General features: G+C 31.3%; 1 protein-coding gene and 1 long non-coding RNA gene across 3 annotated transcripts; both read left to right on the forward strand.

Annotated features, from left to right (window-relative positions):
- Positions 1–3: 3 nt before the first annotated feature.
- Positions 4–1003, forward strand: LOC128032400 (uncharacterized). The gene is made up of 2 exons (XR_008188497.1): positions 4–154; positions 829–1003. It is a non-coding gene; the product is annotated as an uncharacterized LOC128032400 (long non-coding RNA).
- A 16940-nt stretch (positions 1004–17943) lies between these two features.
- LOC105798820 (probable peroxygenase 3) lies at positions 17944–20659 on the forward strand. Of its 2 annotated transcripts, none has more exons than XM_012629017.2 (6): positions 17944–18102; positions 18207–18359; positions 18436–18521; positions 19927–20021; positions 20111–20236; positions 20313–20659. In XM_012629017.2, exons 1-6 carry the CDS (start codon positions 18015–18017, stop codon positions 20476–20478), a joined length of 714 nt encoding a protein of 237 aa, XP_012484471.1. In that variant the 5' UTR covers positions 17944–18014; the 3' UTR covers positions 20479–20659. The 2 variants fall into 2 exon arrangements, with proteins under 2 accessions (XP_012484471.1, XP_052476688.1); XM_052620728.1 differs by having other exon boundaries at positions 20300–20446.
- Positions 20660–21067: the final 408 nt, after the last annotated feature.

The raw sequence follows: 21067 nt of genomic DNA on the forward strand, positions 1-21067 counted from the left end.
CTATATAAGGAGAGACAGCTTCATCCTTTATAACAAATCTCACCCACCGAAAAGAAAAGGATGGATATTGCAACACACAATGGGGGAGCTTAGTAGATAAATTTTTTGCAATCTAATCCTTCCTAGATATACTACGGTCCTCCCAAAAATATAAGTAAGTCTTTTAAGGTTTAAGATTTTTACAATTTCCCTCTTTGTATATATGCTATAGCCCTCTCAAAAATATAAGTAGGCCCCTTCAATATTTTTATAGTATTAAAAATAATATTAAAAAAAATTATTCTGGATAAAACAAAGGGAAAATCTTGGTCACTTTGTTAAAAATTATGTCAAATGATAGCCTGTGAATATTGCTTCTTTTGAATCGATTGTTTGTATGTTTAAATCAATTGTCATGTTGTAATACTACTTCTTTTGAATCAATTGTTTATACGCTTAAATTGATTGTTATGGTTGAATACTGTTTCTTCTTCTTTTGAATCGATTGTTATGTTAGAATATTGCTTCTTTGAATAAATTATTTATATGTTTAAATCAATTGTTATGTTGGAATACTGCTTCTTTTGAATCGATTGTTTATATGTTTAAATCGATTGTTACGCAGCACGTCTAATTTTAACTTGCCCCCTTAAGATTAACATCCTAGCTCCGCCATTTACAACATAGACATCCAAAACTCCATTGACAAGTGAAAAGAAGGTTGGAACAAACCTTGAAGAGCACATACCCAGACCTTATGATTCTTTTTTCTCTTCTTTTTCTTTCTCTGTTCCAACAGCTCCATATGATTTTTTTATTTTGACAAATATATATGATATGTTGGATCAGATTTGGCAAGGGCATTGGCTAATCCAAATGTGGAACATCCACATGGAACATCAGGACATGACAACCATGGAATGAGTGTTCTTCAGTAACATGTTTCTTTTTTTATCAAGATAAAGATGTGATTGTTTATCCTTGGGAAACCTACACAAGTTTTTTTTATCAACAATTTATTTTATTTTTTTATGGTTTACACATTTTGAATAAAATTATGGTGAAAACAAAAAGGTATGAGAAATCTTGGTTTCGATGGATTTGAAAGTTTTTTTTTTTTTTGCATTAATCGTCATCATTGTGGGATTAAATTACTTGTTGACCGTAGCCAGACATACGAACATCTAGACTGGAAATATTGCAACAAAAAGATATAAAATAAAACAACGGTGTCTGCAAATATACAGGTCAAATTGTAATATAGTAAAATTTATAACGAAACATTTCGAGAAATATTTCAAGGATCATACCAAAAGGAGGTTGATTAAATTAAAATTACTTTCTACAATAACAAAGCTAAACAAGTACTAATCTAGACTTATAATACAATAAGTAGAAATACAATTTAGTGACAAAAATAACATAAGACTAACAAAAATAAATTAACAATCGAAATTACCTCAGATAACAAGCAGAAGATTGACTCAAGTCAGTGTTCATAATTAACTTTAAAACTCAGATTTTAATGAATTAACTAATAATTAACTAGTTATTACCTCTTAGCCTCTAACTGATTAATTAATCAATGGAAACCACTTATCTCTCTACTTCGCAGTTTAAACCATGTTAAACTAAGAGGTGCTCGATAAACTATTCTATCAACCTCATTTACCTAGATTACTTCTCAGGGTCATCAATTCTAGGGTTTAAGCATACATAATTTAAGTTAAATAATTCTATGGCAAACCCTAATTTTTTAGTTAATTAATCCCACCTTCGATTGTTAATCTCCCTACTCATGAATCTAGATGCAAAATTCCCTAAGTTTAATTAAACATGCAAAGCATGAATTAAGCTAAAGAGAATGGAGAAGAGAAATTGATATGTTTCGATATTGGATGCGCTTGGAAGCCAAAAATACTTGAACAGTTGTTGAGATAACACCAAATGCAAATGAAAACTAAATAAAATATTATAGATTACTAAAGAAACGAAAGCTTGGATCGGAATCAAATCCAAGTCTGAAAACAATACTAAAAATTCTGTCAAATCTCAAGCTAAATTGAAACTAAAACTAAAAATCCTAAAAACTATTCTCAAAATGGTCTCTTCAATTAAGCCTAAATATTACTATATATAGTCTAAAGTTTCTGACCCTCCTAGGTCAGTTAAAGCTAATAAAAATAAATTAAATATGTTGTGTAGACGAAAACACCCTTAGTAGTATTTTGGCCCTCGTCGAACCAATGTCACAACATTGGATATGGGTGTCCCAAAATTGAACAATGAATGGGACTTTTGATAGCTCGAAGTTGGGTGTTGTGACTCTGCATGCTGTTATCATGGCACTGAAGTCATTCTTTGTGTCCCTTGGCTTGAAATGACGTCCTGCACAGTTAATTAGCTCATTAGTCCTACCCTCGACCCGAATTGGCCTAACAGGTCATTGAAACACCAAAACTTGCATAAAAACGTTTATTTCACTAAATTTAAACATAAAATACTAAATTAGAGAACTAATAAAAATAGTATGAAATTTTTCTAAAACAAGCTCATTATGTGCCGGAAAGAACCTAATTTGCCATAACAAATTGTGGCAGATCAAACTCCCCCACACTTAACTCGTTGCTTGTTCGCAAGCAAACAAGACAAACATACAACGAAAACAACAGAAAATAATCAAGACTATACTTGAGCATGCTTCATACGTGGAATTAGTTTGGGACATTGTAATGGCCCAAATTCAAGGTTATCAGAATAGTGGTTTCGTAACCACAAATCCGATTTAAAGAGAAATTTATTTTAATATTTTTGCATGAATATTGGTATGATAGGAAAATCGTATGAAAATATCGGTAGAAAAATTTTACAGATTTAGTGGTTAGTTAGAAAAAGAAATTATTAAAGAAATTGGGTAAAAATAAGGTATCGAGACCTCAATCTCGTAAAACCGAGTCAAAAATATTTTTATCAATATTTATGAAGTGTTAGTAATATGGTATTAAAATTTCGTTAGAAAATTTTAATGTTTGGGTAGTCAATTAAGTGAAAAGGACTAAATTGAAAAAGGTGTAAAAGTTACTAGAAGGATTAAATAGCTCAATTGTTTAATGAGGAGGGACATAAATTGCAAATAACCCCAAAAGGAGATATTTTGGGCTGCATAAGCTGAGAAAAATCAGGAGAATTGAAGAATTAAGGGTAAAATTGGAATATTGCAAAATTTGCTTTAAAAGTTAGGACTAAAGTGGAATTCTCTAGATTTCTCTTTATTTTTCTGCATTCTCATCAGCTAAAAACGTTCTAAGGGTTTCTTCAAGCTGTTTTTTCATAATTTTTGCACCAAGTGAGTTAATACTTACCTTTTTCTTGTAATTTTTGTGTTTCTTAGACTTTTACAACTAGGTCCTATTACTAAATTCATTAGTTTTTGATTTTATGAATGAATTTGAAAGTTTCTATGATATGTGCTGGAAGTTATGATGAAATAGGATGAAATTGAAGCTTTAATATGTTTATGAGATGATTTTATTAGGTAATTTCAATAGAAATTGATTTCTAGGACCTAATTGTGAAAAAGTTTGGAATTAAAGTCTAGTACTAAAATTCTGATTTCCAAAGCTTATAAAGTAGTTTAAAGTGATGGGATAAAGTGTTAATTGAGAAAAATCAGCTCAATTGAGAGGTTAATTGAGCAGGGATGAAATTATCATTTATTGAAAGTTTAGGGAAAAATGGTAATTAACATCATACACTAAAACAGTTTTGGACAGCAGCAATAGTCTAACTTTGAAAAATCACCAAAAATTTTAGAGATCGAATTAGAGGATGAATAAAATATGAAATTAAATCTTATTGAGTATAGTTTCTCATAGAAGAAACATTTTAATCAATGGAATTGTAAATCATGAGATATAATAGATTTTGTGAGACAATGTTAGAATGAATTCAGGTTCCCTGTTCTGACTTTAGAAAATCATTAAAATTGTACAAAAATGATTATGAGTTATAATTTATATGGTTAGAATCCTTAATGAGTCTATTTTTAAAATAAATAAATGTAAACATCATCCGAATTTTTAAAATTATATAATTAATTTTTAGAGAAGAGGGTCGGAACTGTCAAACAATGAAACAGGGGAAACTTTAAAGAATAAACTGTATTTTTTGGCTAAACCAAAAATTCTGAAAATTTTATGGTAAGAATATATGTGAGTTTAGTTTCAGGGAAAATTAACGGATATTAATTTGGAGTTCCGTAGCTCAAGATATAAATAATTTAGTGACTGTGACTCAGTCAGACAACTTTGAATGCACTATAAATAATAATGGAATTATAGAGAATGTTACATATGAACATGAAATGTATTAGATTAATGATTAAATTTATTTATTTAGATCAAGAAAATTCAAATATGAAGCTAGATCGAGGAAAAGAAAAAGTTCGGGACTAGTAGATTTTTGTTTACGAACAAGTGTCGAGGTAAGTTCGTGTAACTTGAATTATATTCTTAAATGCCTGAAATGTTTGTTATTGATGTGAATATGATTTGAATGTTCATTATATGAAAATTTATGAAACATTGATATATTTGATAAAAAGGATAGAAATCTCGGTTGAATGGAAGGAAAATTCGATGGATCTCTAAAAAGGACGGTAAAAAGGATCTAGCCCAGATGGGTGATCCTATCCTGATAAAGCCCTCCCGAAGAATATGTGGAAAATGGATTTAGCCCGGATGGGTAATCCGAATTAGGGTCTGAATTTAGCCTGGACTGGTAATTCGGATCCAAGCTCATTAGAGCAATTGTCGTTTGAGGATTTAGCCTCGGGTGGTAATCGACAATACTCTATGAGTTTATATTACGAGGATTGCTTTGGATTGGTAATCCCGCTGTAAGGATAAGGTTCACGGGAGTGTGCTCTCTAAAATGGAAATGTGCACACATGAATATGAATTGACGGACCCGGAGTTGTACACTAAAGTGTACCTCTGAAAATCCATCGAAATTCCGAGAAATTCAACGGGATAAATATGGAAAAATAACAAGGAAATGGAAATCATGGAATTGATGAGCTCATCAATCATGATATATATTATTGATACATGGAAATTATTGGGCTAGTTTGAATGTTGAGTTTGTGCATGATAGGGGAATAATGTATTGAATGGATGCATGAATGTTTATTGCATTGTATTGAAAATATTAGATAAGTATAATTCTTGTTACATGAGCTTACTAAGCACAAAGTGCTTACCCTGTTTCCTTTTCCCCTGTTTTGTAGTGTTAAGAGCTCAGAGGTCAGATTTGGTCGGAGACGCATCACACTATCAACCTCAAGATCTCGGTATATAAAGAAACTTTATTTTGGAAATCAATGACATGTATAAGCTAGTAAAGTAGATGTTAATGTGAAATGAATGTATAGTTAGCCATTGGTATGGCTAACAAATTTTGGTTTTGGTATGTGATGAGATTATCTTATGAATACGATAAATCTATCTTGAAAATATATTGAAATGGATTGGTTGTGTCGGATTGGTCTCGGTTTAAAATTTGCAGGGAAGATTAGATATTTATAAAGGGGTTATATTGAATTTTAAAAAAAAATTTTATTCGGTAAAATTTGGTAATGCCTCATACTCTATTTCGGTGACGAATACGGGTAGGGGGTATTACAGACATGACAAATAAGAGAGTTTGGCTAAATATGCAATTCTAACTAGATATATAAATGATTCACAATTTTTAACCTTAAACATGTTAGTTTATTAAGTTCCCTAGTAAATAAGTTAAAGTTAGTTAAGCATATGCTTCCATCAAAATGAATACACAAGTACAATATCTAAGTTTGAAGAGTACAGGTAATTAGAATCCTAAGTACTCGGTTTAACTTTCATCCATGTTTTGAAGTCTAGTATAGTACTAACAAGTATAAGCAACTCAACGAGTATTCGTGCAATTATGAGTAAAAAATATCTCAAGTACTCGTACTCTTTATTGGATTTTTTGTTCTCTCTTCACTCAGATTGCTTTTAGCCGTTCAATAGTTTTATAATTCTCACTCTACTTTTAACCCTATAAATGCTTTTGTTCTTTCATTAATTTTCATTTAAGTCCATACTTGCACGGATTCTATACTTACTATACTCTACTATTTCAATATCTATGAATTCAAATAACCGAGTTATGAAATTTGAACAACCTGTAATTTGAGAAAGCATACATACCTTCTCGTGTATAATTTTATCATTTGGTATGCTTAAATGCTTTTTCCTATTTACAGTTTAATAGATTAAACTAACTAGTCTAAAATTAAATCATCGAAAATTCTCTATTATTAGGCTAAATTTACAGTTTATACAAACAACCTATCACATGTTTATTAGCTCGGAAGGATAAACTTAAAATAGTCAATAGGGAGGTTGACTTGGCCTTTGAGAACTTGTGTTGGAAGCAATGAAAAATATGCAACAAAGAACACAATGATTTATAATGGCTCGGCCTTAATTGCCTACTCCACTACCTTAGCTTACCACAACTAAGGATTTTCCCAAATTTACTAATTTGACAACCTTTGAGGACAGTGTTTAACCTTACAATCTCTCTTAAGATTTATGATCCAAAATCTTAATGTACAACTCCCTTAAGGTTTCTACCCAAACCTTAAGAATTAACCCTCTCTCAAAGAGAAACAAATAAGAAAACAAAGAAACAATCCTTACATGATTAGAATGTTTGCCAATTAAGCACAAATACAAAGAAGAACACTTGAGCTAAATGAATACAATGAAAGCTCACAAGTGTTTATAAGAAAAGGTATGAAAAAATTAAGCTCTAGGTTGTTTTGATTGATCTTTAAGCTTTGCACATGTTTCTTGTTGTTGCTAAACTTTTGGAAGATGATATTTACACCCTCTAATTGATTTCCAATCGTTGTGGTTGTTGTAGAAGTGAATGTAGTTGTTGATGATGAAATACTAGGTCATTAACTTCACCTACAACAACAAGTATAGATACCTACTAAAAGGGTATCAATATTCTTTTGTAATTAATGCTGATTTCAGTGACCGTTGGAGCAGAAATATTGATACATTAGGAAATACATCGATCCCTTAAGAAAAGTATCGATACCTACCAGGGTTTGAAAATGGCAGAATGTCAATTTGGTATTGAAAATGGCAAAATATCGATATTTAGACAAAAAGTACCTTTTGTCTTGGAGCAATTCTAACTTGTTTGAAAATGGTTAAAACATATTTGAACAATTGAAACCATTTCAACTTGATTTTTATGAAATTGCTCAACTTTAATTTTGTTCAAAAACATTTTAATTTTTTATATCAAAACATGTTATCCAATAAGGCTTAGTTTAACAATCTACCTTTTTTTATATAACAAAACATTTTGTAAATTTGTTTTTGAATAGGTTGATCCCCCTTAATAAAAGTCATTTTCAATTTAAGCATTAACTAAAAACAAGTCTATCTAAAACAAAAAGGAAAAGAAAAGAAAAATAAAATCATCCAAGTTTAAAATTAATTACAACCCCCCAAAAAAATTCAAATGAAGTGCCAAATTAATCGAAATCAGGTTTTGACACTTCGCCCATCTTCGCCTTCCCCTTGTCATGTCTTACAGCAGTCTTTGTGGCCTTCCTACCCGTAAATTTGGTTGGGCTATGTAGGCTCAGCCTGCGCAAAAGTACACCTTTCATCGGATGTCATTCTAGTTAATTCCTCCTCAAAGTCGTAAATATGGAGATACTCTTCTCCTTCATCCTTCCCTTCCTCGTCATATTCTTCTTCATTCTCCTCCTCATCCTTCTCAGATTGCTCATTGTATGGAATCAGTTCATATTTGTTCGGTAGAGGATTTGACACTCAAATCCCAAACCTCTGTGCATAGTCGATACCAATTGATGTCATTTCTTGCATCGATCTAATAACCCATTACATATCGAGCATATCACTCAACCCTTGTCTTTGCTTAGCCTTTGTTTTACCTTTGCGTTTGAGGGATGGTGAAACGTCCATCTTGTTCTTACGATGCTAGTTCCATTCCGTTATCTATTTTCGTTGAAGCTCGCCATACTTGGTGTACATTGAATTTTTAATTATGCTTTTCGTCGACTTCACGAATTATTCTGTGGCGGACATTAGAACCTTGGCCCTTTTACATAAGGTTGTCACTAGGTGCAAGAAATAAATCCTGACCTTCTTGCCACTGATACACATCATCATGGACTGATAGATCCATTTTCTCATGCAAATCTATCATTTCTACAAAATAGCATCAAGCAAAATCGCTCTAAAAGTGTTTACGTTAGACATGTTTTAGGATAGCAAAATTCGAGTGTAGATGAACTGCATCCACATTTTTGCAATTGAGTACATTATTGTCTGATTAAATTTCAATGGGAGATTAGTACTGGGTTGGTGAGTCCACTCGCCTCTCCCCTCAGTAAGGTATTTTACGATTTGATCCATATCAATATCCCTATAGTAATTTAAATCAGCATTGTCAAGAAAATCGGAGACATATTATGGAGCATTGTAAAAATAATAGATTTCTCAGAGAGTAATAAGCACTTCCTTACTCCTTACCGTGACATGTGTGTAGACTTCACTCGGTAGTTTATTATTTTCCCTTTCCTTTAGGGAAGCATAAAATTTTTAAACTACTGAGTCGATTGTCGATTCATTTAGGGTCGAACAAAATATTCTCTAATGATGAATGTGGACTAACTCCCAAATTTCATCGTACATGGTCATCGATGGGTCGAACCCCCATTCCTGTATAAATGTTCAAATTTGAAGTTTTAAGAAGTATTTTTCAACCTCTTGGTTATGAAACCTATCGGAATCGACATCCATTGATGACTCATTGGTTGTAGTTCACCTAATTTTTCTAGGTGCCATGGTAATACTATGAACTTTTAATCAGGCAGAAATATGAACAATAATGAAATTAGAACGCCTAAACTCACTTGTTGATGTATTTGAACGTGCCAGCTGAATTGATTGTTGTGGACATGATGTGTAATACCTGCAAAACAATGAGATAACCAAAGACAAAGAAAAAATTGTAGCAGAACAAGAAAGAAAAGAAAGAAAGAAATCAAAGGAAATCTTGAAAACTAAAGAAAATGAGAAGGGAAAGGCATTTGACGGCTGCTAATGTTGTTTTATGGGTGGTAGTATGGTGCAAAGTATGTTTAATTAGAGGTTTTAGGTTTAAAAGATAATGGGTTTTAAAGAAAAAGCCGATGGGTTGGGTGACACTTCCAAGTATTAAGTTGCAAACTCGACACGGTGTTACGACACTGGGTATGGGTATCATGACACTGAACTTCGAATTGCCAGAATTTTAATTTGTGATGCTGTGTCGCGACACTGATATCTTGTATCATGACACTACCTGTGTTTACAAAATATTTTGCTTTGAAGTGTGATGTTGCAACACCGGGGTTCAGTGTCACGACACTGCCTCTGCATTCTCAAAATCTATCACTTCGAAGTGCAAGGTTGCAACATAGGGGTTTGATGTCGCGACACTGCCTTTAAATTTTCAAAAACTTTTTCGAGGCATGTCGAACTATTCTGTGTTGGATCTGGTGCCCTGAGTGTAGTATTTTCGTCTAAGTACACTTGTAATTTTTTTGAACAAATTGGTTAATAAAATTATTCATGAACTACATTAATACTTTGTAAATTGTCCTCAGATGGTTTTTTCATCAAAGAAAAATAGAAGCAAATGTTGCTTATTGTTTGTCTAATTTTTAACTAATACTGTAACACCCTATACCCGATTCGAAAGTTTACCTGAGCTATAAGGCATTAGAATATTAAAACTTTATCATTAAGACAACATGATCAAATTATTCATATAATATTAAACCGTAACCATTTTCCACGTCTTACGAGCATGTCAGAACCGAAATCGAGCTTAGGGAACATTTAAATTAACTCAAGATTAAATTTGGATTAAATTGAAACAAAAATAAAATTTTGACTAAAAGTGGAAATAGGGGTCACATGGCGGTGTGAAAGAGGCCAGCCCGTGTGGCCCCAAACATGGTCATGTGGCTACCCCACATGCTCGTGTGACTACTCCACACGCATGTGTGCTCAGACCATGTTTAGCTTGAAGTAGGGTCACACGGTCGTGCCTCTAGGTTGTGTAACTCTCTGTGACCGTGTGGACAATCCTGCACCTAAAATTAATAAAACACACGGTCGTGTGTGGCACACGCTGTGGGACAGCCCGTGTTTTAGGCCTTGTACAGCTAAGTAACTTCATTTTCAAGCCAAAACAACCACCATTACTTATACACCAAGACATAACATTTACAACCAAATTCACCTATACAAAACACTCAAAAACACATCTAAAAACAACCAAAACATGCCAAATCACAAACAACCTATGTGATTTTTATAATACAAACTTATAAAGGCCCGATACGGTACATCCAGTACAAGTTACCTGATACGACACACCAACACGAAGCTTGCTAGGCTCGAGGCCTGATACAATACACCAGCACGAAGACTGCTAGGCTCAAGGCCCGATACGGTACATCCAGTACAACTCAATTACATTGTTAATTTCCATCAACCAACATTCAATAATTACAAACACAACAACTATTAGAGTAAAACAAATATTAAGGAATTTAATTATAACATAATTTTTATAATACAAACTTACCTGTGCAGTAACTATCGATATTCAATGATGATTATTCAACAACCTTTCCCTTCCCATGATTATTGGCCGATCTACCCATTTGTCCCCAACTTTTACCTTTTGTATAGTTTAATCCCTAAAACCAAAACTTCCAGTTCAACACAATTTAAACCCATCCAAGCTTAACCGAAACACCTAAGGACTATGTTCAGTCCATAACTTTTGAAATATCACAAATTTCCAATGCCAAAATTATTATTTTATAAATTTAGTCCCTAAACTTAAACTAACTAAAATCACTTTACAAAATAGTCATATCTAACATTCAAGCTCAATAATCTATCATTCAACACCAAGAACACTCAATATCATCGATGGAAAATTTCTAAACATTGGACAATTTCACAATTTAGTCCCTGGATTAACTAGCTTTAGCTACATCGATCTCAAGAACATAAAAATAATAAAAAATGGGTAGGAAAAACACTTACATGCATTAGGAATAAGCTTGACTGAACCTTATTTTCTCCTAGCTATAGAGTTTCGGCTTTCTCTTTGTCCAAAATAAGGAATATGATGTTTGTTTAATTTTTATTATCTTATGTTTTTAATTAGAATTACAAAATTGCCATTAGTTATTTACATTTCTAATTTAAAAAATTATTTACTGTCAGTCCACTACTTAATAAATAAGATCAAATTGCCACTTAAAGCCCTAAATTCATGATTTTATACTCATTTAATACAATTAACTAATAACATTAAACTTTTGCAACTCTTATGTTTTAGTCCATTCGCCTAATTAAAAGAATTAAACGATAAAATAAACATGCTGAATTTTTATACGACACTACCATGACCATTCATATACTAATTAAATAATAAAATGACATACTAATCAAAGTTGTGGTCTCGAACCACGATTCCCAATACTACTAAAAATGAGCTGTTACAAATACTAAGCGGTATTACGTGGTCGGATTGTAGTGCAAAAAGACAACTTGTATTAGTAGACGAGCCTAAACATGTCCTTAGTCTAATAAAAAATTAGCAAACCGATTGAAAGACTAATATGTCGTCTATCAAGTCCAATTGGGGTGATGCCTTATCTTAGGCATCGGAGCAGATGATTCCAAAAAGATGGAGACATAGATGTAATTGATTGGACTAACAGTACATCAGACAGGAACCAAGTAGAATAGATCCAGATTCCATTTATGGATTTATTTTCTTGTAACATTCATAGTGTAGTATACCTATATCTTTAGTGGATGGTGAACTATGTATGCATGACTCGTACACTTTAATGTAAGTAAAAACCTGAGTTAAAATAGATAATGAATCGAAAGCTAGTGCGTTGGGTGTACGACTTCTGTAGTATGTAGCGTCATTCACAATAGTGAAATCCATAGCCCAAAACATGGGTAAATGATATCCTCTCATTGGCATTATATGGTTGATGAAAAGTAAATGTGGCCACAGGTCGTTTGTTTTTGTGATGGATGACTTAATCACTATTTGATAGTGATTGACTTTTCATGAAGGAAAATGTAATGGTTACCATGAGATAAAATAGAATCATATTGGGAGAATGTATATTATCCCAAAGAAATCAAGGATATCTTATGAGCGTAACACACTAATGACGAGGTCATTGGATGGGCGTTGAGTAGTTGATTTCGTAACGGTATGTCATTGGGGAAAGCTCAATCAAGATATTATAGTGAAATGACTTCGTGACTAAATGAGTTTATAATTAATAGGTGAAAAGTCGAAACTTAATTATAAATAATTTGAGCCTCAACTACATATGTCCAATCGGTCCCTCTACTAGCTCATTGAAACCAGAAATGAATTGTGTGTTTGAATAAAAATGAACAAAATGAATAGAAAAAAGAAATGAGAAATATATAGGATTACTTAAAATGATGGAAGAATGAATTTATATTTTTGAACTATTTTGAAGCCCAAAATGAAAATAAATCATTCAGTCATAGTGAACATGTTGAGTTGTGACATATTGAATGAATTTTGTTAAAATTTTATTGGGGGTAAAATTGTTAAAATTTTATTAGAGTAAAATTGAGACGAGAAAATTATTTAATATGTAAATATTAAAGTTTATTCTAGGAAATAGAAAAAATGAATCGAGTTGGATCACATTATAGAGTATTAGGTCAAAAAGGCCTAGGAAATACTCGTAATTGGACCCAATGTGAAAGAGGCCTAAAACCCCTCATATAACATGAATGGGACGACAACCCTAGTAGAAATACAAGGGTGAGTCGTTCACCCCTCTCCTACTCTAAGTAAGATGTTGTTTTTCTACTTCAAATAAACCTCTACAACTCTACAAGGATTCTACCTTCTCTTCCTATAAATAGATGAAATCGATAGAAATATTAAGACAATTTTTGAGAGATTGATATTCTGCCAAAATATAGAAAAATATTATTCTCAACTTTAAAATATATTTTCCCAAAATAAAAATTTTACCGGTTTCTATTAAAGAAGAGAGAACTTTTTATTTCACCCCAAAAGGAGAGAACTTCTTTTTTTTCGTGTTTTAATTCAATTGGTTCGATCCCACACTCGAAGCAGTTCGTGGTATAAGAATATTGGAGAAAATCATTTAGTTGAAAGTTAGAAAACATTAAGGATCCACTTATCTGAAAACACAGATACATATTTGATTAATGTTTATTATTACACATTGTCCTCAATGTGTAGCCTAAAACAAAATATTAAGAGGTTACTGGACTTCCCTAGAAGGAGTTATCAGACTAGCTCGGGTCATCCACCTTCACATTTAAGCTCAAAGTTGTTGTGGAATCTTCGAATGAGTGGCCAGCACAGAAAACAAATAAGCACACGAAAGAAAATGTATTTAGGAGATTAGGACTGGAGATTAAGAGAATTTGAGTTTTAGGGTTAAATAGAGTGAAAGTAGATGGGTCGTAATACCTAAAACATGTATTTTGTGAATCCCGACAAGGGTATCACGATACCAAGAGTTAGTATCGTGATTGTCGAAACCATTTTTTTTGAAAAATAAAAATTTTAGGTTGTCGACTTTTTAAAAAAAATGAAAATTCGGGAGTCACCACCAATCTTTTATTGTGGTGTGATTGGATCACCTAAAATGATTTTGGTCTACGAATTTTAGAAAAAATGGGTCCGGGAGTCAATTACGTACGAGGAAGGATTAGCACCCTCATAACGCCCAAAATTGGTACCTAATTAATTAATTAGTGTCTTAAGGTCGAAAAATTTAAAAATATAATCTTTAAAAACTTAAAACGTTACGTATTAAGACCCTTCTCAATTCAGAGAAGCAAAAATGCCACACCCAATGCGTTAGGGCACAACATTCTAATTTCCTCCAAAATGAATTAGGTCAGAATACTCGTATAATAAAAAAAATTAAAAGAATATCCATTTATCCAAGATTTAAGAAATCGCGGCCCAATACGTTAGGGCACAATTCCTTTAAAATCCCAAACTCGGAATATTTCCTTTATTGTTTTTAGAAAAAATCTTCATTTCGAGAAATCAATGCGTCACATCCAATACGTTAGGACACAACGTGTTGAATTCCCAATAACGAGCTCTTATTTTTTTGATTAAAGAGAAATGCTCGATTGTTAGATTTAACGAAGAAAATCGAAACCCAATACGTTAGGGCTCAATTTCCTTGAAAATCCTAAATACGAACATTATCTCAATTTTAAAAATTTTCTATTTTAAATTTGAGTAAAAAATGATGTAACGTTATTTTATACGTACAAATGCTATAATAATAATAACAACAATAATAAATACATCAATGACATAAAAATAATATAAACAAATGAATAAACGAAATAAAAGAAACCGTAATCCATGACATGCAAAATATTAAATGTAAAGGCAAGATAATAATAAAAATATGCAAAATAAATTAATAAGCGAATAAAAATATACTGTACAAAAAAAATACATAAGTTTTAAACAATTAATATAATATTAAAACTAATTAAATAAATTAAATATGTGTATATAAAATATAAGTATAAAAACATAAATACATGCTTAAAATATACATACATAAAAAATAATAATAATTGCATATGAGAATTATAAAATAAAAATTAGAAGAATATAATTGCATTATCAAAAATATTGATTTTTAAAGAAAGTATGAAAATGGACTAAATTGGATCGCCAGTAAAGATTCGGGGTAAATTCGCAAATAAATAAAGTCTGGAGGACTTAATTGAACGCTCGAATTACATAGAGGGGCTGGAAGGGCAATTTTCCCTTCTCCTCTAAAATGGCGCCGTTCAAAAGGATTAAATTGGAATTTAAAATAAATAAAAGGGTAAATTAAAAAAAAACTTATTTACAAAAACATTAAAAGGCGGAGAGGCTAAATAAAAATAAATAAATAAAATTCGCAGTGATATCACCTTCTCCTTTTTTTTAAAATCGTAAATAAGTAAAAAATAATCGAACGAAAAAAATAGTAAGCCACCTTTAAAAAACTGCCAATCGTTCTCTTTTTTTTTATTCCTCCTCCTTTTTTTTTTATTGATTCTCTCCCCCTCTCTACAATGAAGGGAGAGGCCTCTATTTATAGCTGAACCTCCCCAAATCCAACAGTACAGATCAATTACATCAACGGCTAAGATTAAAGGGTATCTACAAATTAAATCTCTAAGATTATAAAATCATATCTTCTAAGATTGTATATATCATATCTAAGATTACATATATCATATCTAAGATTGCATATATCATATCTAAGATTGCATATAATATCTAAGATTGTATATCCTTGAAAACTATGTTTCCATATGTGAGCCCGGGCTAAAATTGGGTATTACAGTGATATCCTTGAAACTTTTAGAGCAATAATTTTGAAACTGCCTTGGGTATTGTGATACTGACCTATGGGTATCCCGATACCACTATAATGTATCCAAAAAAGAAATCTTATTTTTTTAGTCTAAACTCTCAACTACACAAAAATTAAACCTACAAAATCCTAAATTTAAACATGCAACAAATTTTAAATCTAAAATAAACAAAAGTAAATAGAGTCTTAGCTCAAATAAGTTTAGTTATTTACAAAATAAGTTTAAATTTAAAATCCCTCTCTGGCACTACGTCATGCCCCCGAAGTGGAACTCCCACGAAGTCCTCAAGACTTTGACCCCTCTTTTGTTCTTCTTCAAGTTGATATGGGCCTTTTTTAGCAAATGAACTTATTGAACCCACCTTGACTTAGGCCATGTTGATATGTACACTTTGAGCCAATTGTTACTGAAACCGAATTCACTCCATTGCATCTTCTGAGGGATCATTTATGTCGGGATCACAAACTCAATTTTTTTTTGAGTTCTCCATCTCCATTTGAATATTCCTTTGTTGGGGCACATCCTCGTTCAGTTGATGGTGTGAGATTTCTTCTACTATGTCCAAGAAGTGTGGCAACTCTTCCACACTTTCCTCAACAATGCTCAACTCTTCACTTAATTCTCTGACCCCTATCTCTTGTGGAAAATCAACCTTCAAGCCTTCATGTTCAACAATGGTTTAGGGGGCTTCCTCCTTCACTTCAACATTTTCTGGTTCGGTACACTCGTCCACCAGAACACTCTCCCTAACTCGGTATTGAAGGAGTTCAAGTACTTGGTCCAACTTATTCTTAATATCTTTCATGTTTTCTTGGTACTTAGACATGCCATCCTCAAATGCGCTACCCCGAGTGGTTTGGTAGTGATGTTCGTTTGGCTCTTCCCAATACGCATCCCCATCCTTGCAAGAATATAAGGAATACAGGTTATATGGGTCCCCAGTCGGGTGACAACCTTCCCATCCTTGGTTGATGCTATCCACCAGGCATGCATAGCTATACGAATCATATGACGGATCATATCCTTGCCTCCTATAACGGTTGTAATCATCCCAGTTAGGTGTTGAAGCACCATCCGCATCAGACACGAACGGACCTTCGGGCCACCTATAATTGTCATTAAACATGACTATCAATCAACTATCAACAAGACAAAAATAAGAAAATCATAAAATAAAATAAAAAAGTGTCGTATCTATAGACTTAATTTTTGCTAATTATCTCCTTAACAAGCATGCAATAATCAAACAAAAATCACTAAATCTTACACAGACTCCTCAACAACGACGCCAACAATTTAACTGCATGTGCATAAAACAAACGGTTTTATAAAGTAAATTTAAAGTACGATTTTACAGCAAGTGTATAGATTAGTTGTGCTTTTATGTAGGCTCCTCTCAGTAACCTTTTTTCTTTCCCTTTATTTAGTATTATTTAATTCAATGGTAGTTACGAACGTGTGTGGTGGGCAAACTGATTTTAGATCAGGTTGGATTGCTTCCAATTAGCTGTTTAATTTAATAGAGTTAAGGTCAGCAATGGATACACGTATTTATTAAGATTATAAAATAGGGATAATGCATGTAAAAGGAAAATAATAACAGGAATGGAGGATCGTTTGCTTGTCCCACTTGAATGTTTCAAAATAAATTTTTTTTTTCCTTTGGAAGAAAATAGATGCACCGACTACTACTAGTAGTAACAATAATAATAATATGAGTAAATTGCACGAAAGTTCTCAAATTATGGTTCATTCTAAATTAGTTCTCAAACTTTAAGCTGTTCTAGTTATATTTAAAATTTTTGAGATTATGTCAATTAGATTCTTCTATTACTAAAATCGTTAATTTCACTGTTAAATTTTCTTTTTAAAAATTAAATTTTAAATTATGCTACATAAAATTTGGTATGTCACTTAATGGTGTGGAAGGACCTAATTGACAAAACCTTAAAATTTAGGGATGAAATAATAATGTTTTAAAGTTTGAGAATCAATTTAAAATGAGAGTCATCATTTAGGACCTTTTAGTGCAATTTACTCTAATAATAATATCTTGATCAGATGGGAGAGAACTGAAGAGAGAAAAGACAATCAAACAAAAAGAGAGACAGATACATGTAGTACATATACAAAATAATAAATAAAATCATCGTTTCTCAAATTTAAATTTAAATTTCAGCCGTACCAAAAAAAAATATAATTAAATTTAATGGGTGAATATCAACAATCGTTGAGCAAACTTTTCCATTAACAGTATGTTGTTAAAACTTTAAAAGAATAGATTAAGGAAATGGTAGGCAAAACCCTTTAATTGCTGCTTCACAGTTTAAAAGTATCATTTATTAATGATTAGAATAGTAGGGTGGGGTGTTCTGAGAAGACTTCCTATATAAGGAGACCTTCACTGTTTATAACAAACCATACAATCTCAAGAAAGAAGAAATGGATATTGCAACAGAGGCACCCAAAGCTCCTTTGACAAGTGAAAGGAAGGTTCGAGCAGACCTTGAAGAATATATACCCAAACCCTGTAATTCTTTTTACTCTTTTCTTTTCTTTGTTCTTTGTTCCAACAGCTCCATATGATGGTTTTTTTTTTTTTTTTTGACAAACATGTATGAAATGTTGGATCAGATTTGGCAAGGGCATTGAACACTTCAAGTGTGGAAAATCCACATGGAACAGTACCAGGACATGACAACAATGGAATGAGTGTTCTTCAGCAACATGCTTCCTTTTTTGATCAAGACAAAGATGGAATTGTTTATCCCCGGGAAACCTACAGAGGTACTTTTTTCTACTATTTATTTTTGCTTTTTTATGTTTTACAAATTTTGACAAAATTTATGGTGAAAACAAGCAGGTATGAGGAATCTTGGTTTCGGTCGCTTCGAAAGCTTTTTGGCTGCAATCGTCATTAATGTGGCATTTAGTTACTGGACTCTCCCTGTAAGTTATTCCCTTTTGCAAATATACACTTCCCTATATTTGTATCTGAATATGTGAGTTACTTGCATGTTTACACATTTTTTCTTTTTAAATTTGGACTTTTTTAGATTTGAGTTTCTTGTTTAGATATTTATGGTTTTAAGTATTTCTTACTTCAGATTTTTCCGATTCAATTCGAATTTAAATTGGTATTTATTTTCATTAGATGCAACTATATTTAAGTGTTTTGTTGAGTAAGTCATCCATTAACTAAGTCTCAATTCAGTTGTAAAATTATCTAAAATCTTTTCATTTGTATAAAGTAACCAATATTATTTATATTTTAATACAAAAACACATGTATACAATGAGACTTAAACTTAAAACTTCATTGCATTCATAATCAACTTTACAATTTCTTTCAACTTTTTATAAAATTATTACATAAATTTGTTTTCACCCACATCATTTATGTGCCATAATTTACCTATTCATATAAATTCTTAGTTTATTATTATTTAGTAATTTTTTATAATATTATGCTTTTAATTATATATATTTAAAATTATTGTATTTTCAAAATTATATAACATTTACTTATTACACAAAATTGAATTAATCATATTACATTGTAAACTACAATTTTAAAATAATTATATCATATTTGTTTTAGATAATCATGATATAACTTGTTGTTTTTCTTTTATAAAATTACTATTTATTTTAATATATATAAAATATATTAATATTTAATTAATTTATTAAAAATTAGAATTATATTAATGATTAAAGTTTTTATAAAAAATTATTTATCCTTTGATTATTTTATTTTTAATATTAAATTTGGTTTGAACTTGTCTTGAGTTCAAATTTTGTTTTGGGTTTTAACTTTTTGGTCAAATCATAATTTAATTGGTTTGAACTTAGGGTTTTTTTTCACTGGTTTTTTCTGTCTAGACTCATTTTGCCACCTTCACCCACATTTTTATGTGCATTAGGTACTAGTAAACCTATAAAAGTATCATCCTATATATGCAAGTGTAAAAGATCCATCCAAAATGTGAAGAGGATTTAAACAAAAGTATAATATTTGAAATATATTCTTTAGTTAAAAAAAACTCATTTAAAATATAGGTTGGACTTAGACTCCAACTTTCAAGACTTGAGTCAGACCTATTTTGTACATTTGCAATATATTGTTTTATGTTATTTTTACATATTGTATAATTTATATCATATAAAATTAAATGAGTAGATTTAAATAAAATTATGTTATTTGAGTTAAGTTCAGACAAACATAAAAAAAATGTTGATATTATATATAAACTCGATTCGAAGTTCCCCACCAACACCTTTGGGCACAAAATAATGAAGAGTATATATATACCCTATAAGGTTGCTGATATTGCATTCACAAATTTGACAGGGATGGTTACCAAATCTACATTTTCCTATATACATAGACAGAATACATAAATGCAAGCATGGAAGTGATTCTTCAACATATGACACTGAAGGAAGGTAATTAGGATATAAGATTTGAATCACTAAAAACATTAAATAAAAAACTATTTTAATCTTTCACAAGCAAATGAATGTGATGTTTTCAGGTTTATGCCAATGAACTTTGAGAGTATTTTCAGCAAGTACGCTCGAACTGTGTCCGATAAGTTAACATTCGGAGAACTATGGCACATGACTGAGGCTAATCGAAACTCATATGACTTCATTGGCTGGTATTTTCAATCACCATTTTATTTGAATTTCGTGTGTGTTTTATTCAATTAAAAAAAAAACAGAACTGGTTTGCAGGATAATATCGAAGGGAGAATGGATAGTTTTGTATAGACTGGCAAAAGATGAAAATGGTTATCTGTCAAAAGAAGCCGTGAGGGGTTGTTTCGATGGGAGTTTGTTTGAGTACGTTGCGAAAATGAATAACAGTGGTAGCAAAAAGAGCTATAGATTGAAGGAATGAAGGTTGCTGCTTTTAACATACGTGTAGTTTGAGTATGTTGCCAAAATAAAGAATAAGAATCAGTGATTCAAGCAATGTAGGGTGCTAGGATTTAAAATATACATGTGCTCTTTCTATTGATCAAGTAAACTTCTTCCATCTACTTCAATTAAAATCAAGATTTCATCTGTTTGTACAAGAATTTGATTATCACGTATGAATTACCTTAGCATAAGCTTACAAAACAATCATAAAGCAAAATGACTTAACTCTTATCCAATTACAAAGAACTTTCAATTTGACAACATTAGATCTTTATTGGGTGTGTATATATACACATTTCATTCTTTCTGAATTTGTGTATACTTTATTGTAAACTCCATTCTCCTCACTTATATATAATTTATTTATAATTCCACATTTGTATAAACTTAAATATTTCTGACAAAACAGTAAATCATTTTATTTATTTCTCTCTTGAGTTGATATTTGTACTGTATTTTGTTATATATTTTAATAATGTCATCCTTAAAGTTCAATTTAGAGCATTATTTGAAAATGCAATATGACTTACTATTATATCCGATAATTATTGATATAAATATATAAT

Source organism: Gossypium raimondii, chromosome 9, assembly GCF_025698545.1.
Source record: "Gossypium raimondii isolate GPD5lz chromosome 9, ASM2569854v1, whole genome shotgun sequence".
NCBI lineage: Eukaryota > Viridiplantae > Streptophyta > Magnoliopsida > Malvales > Malvaceae > Gossypium > Gossypium raimondii.

Bases quoted from the DNA above. Each gene is read 5' to 3' on its own strand.
- LOC105798820 (XM_012629017.2), top strand. From the start codon at position 18,015: ATGGATATTGCAACAGAGGCACCCAAAGCTCCTTTGACAAGTGAAAGG. The intron at 18,103-18,206 runs GTAATTCTTTTT...ATGTTGGATCAG, and splicing joins AGAATATATACCCAAACCCT to ATTTGGCAAGGGCATTGAAC. The intron at 18,360-18,435 runs GTACTTTTTTCT...GAAAACAAGCAG, and splicing joins TCCCCGGGAAACCTACAGAG to GTATGAGGAATCTTGGTTTC.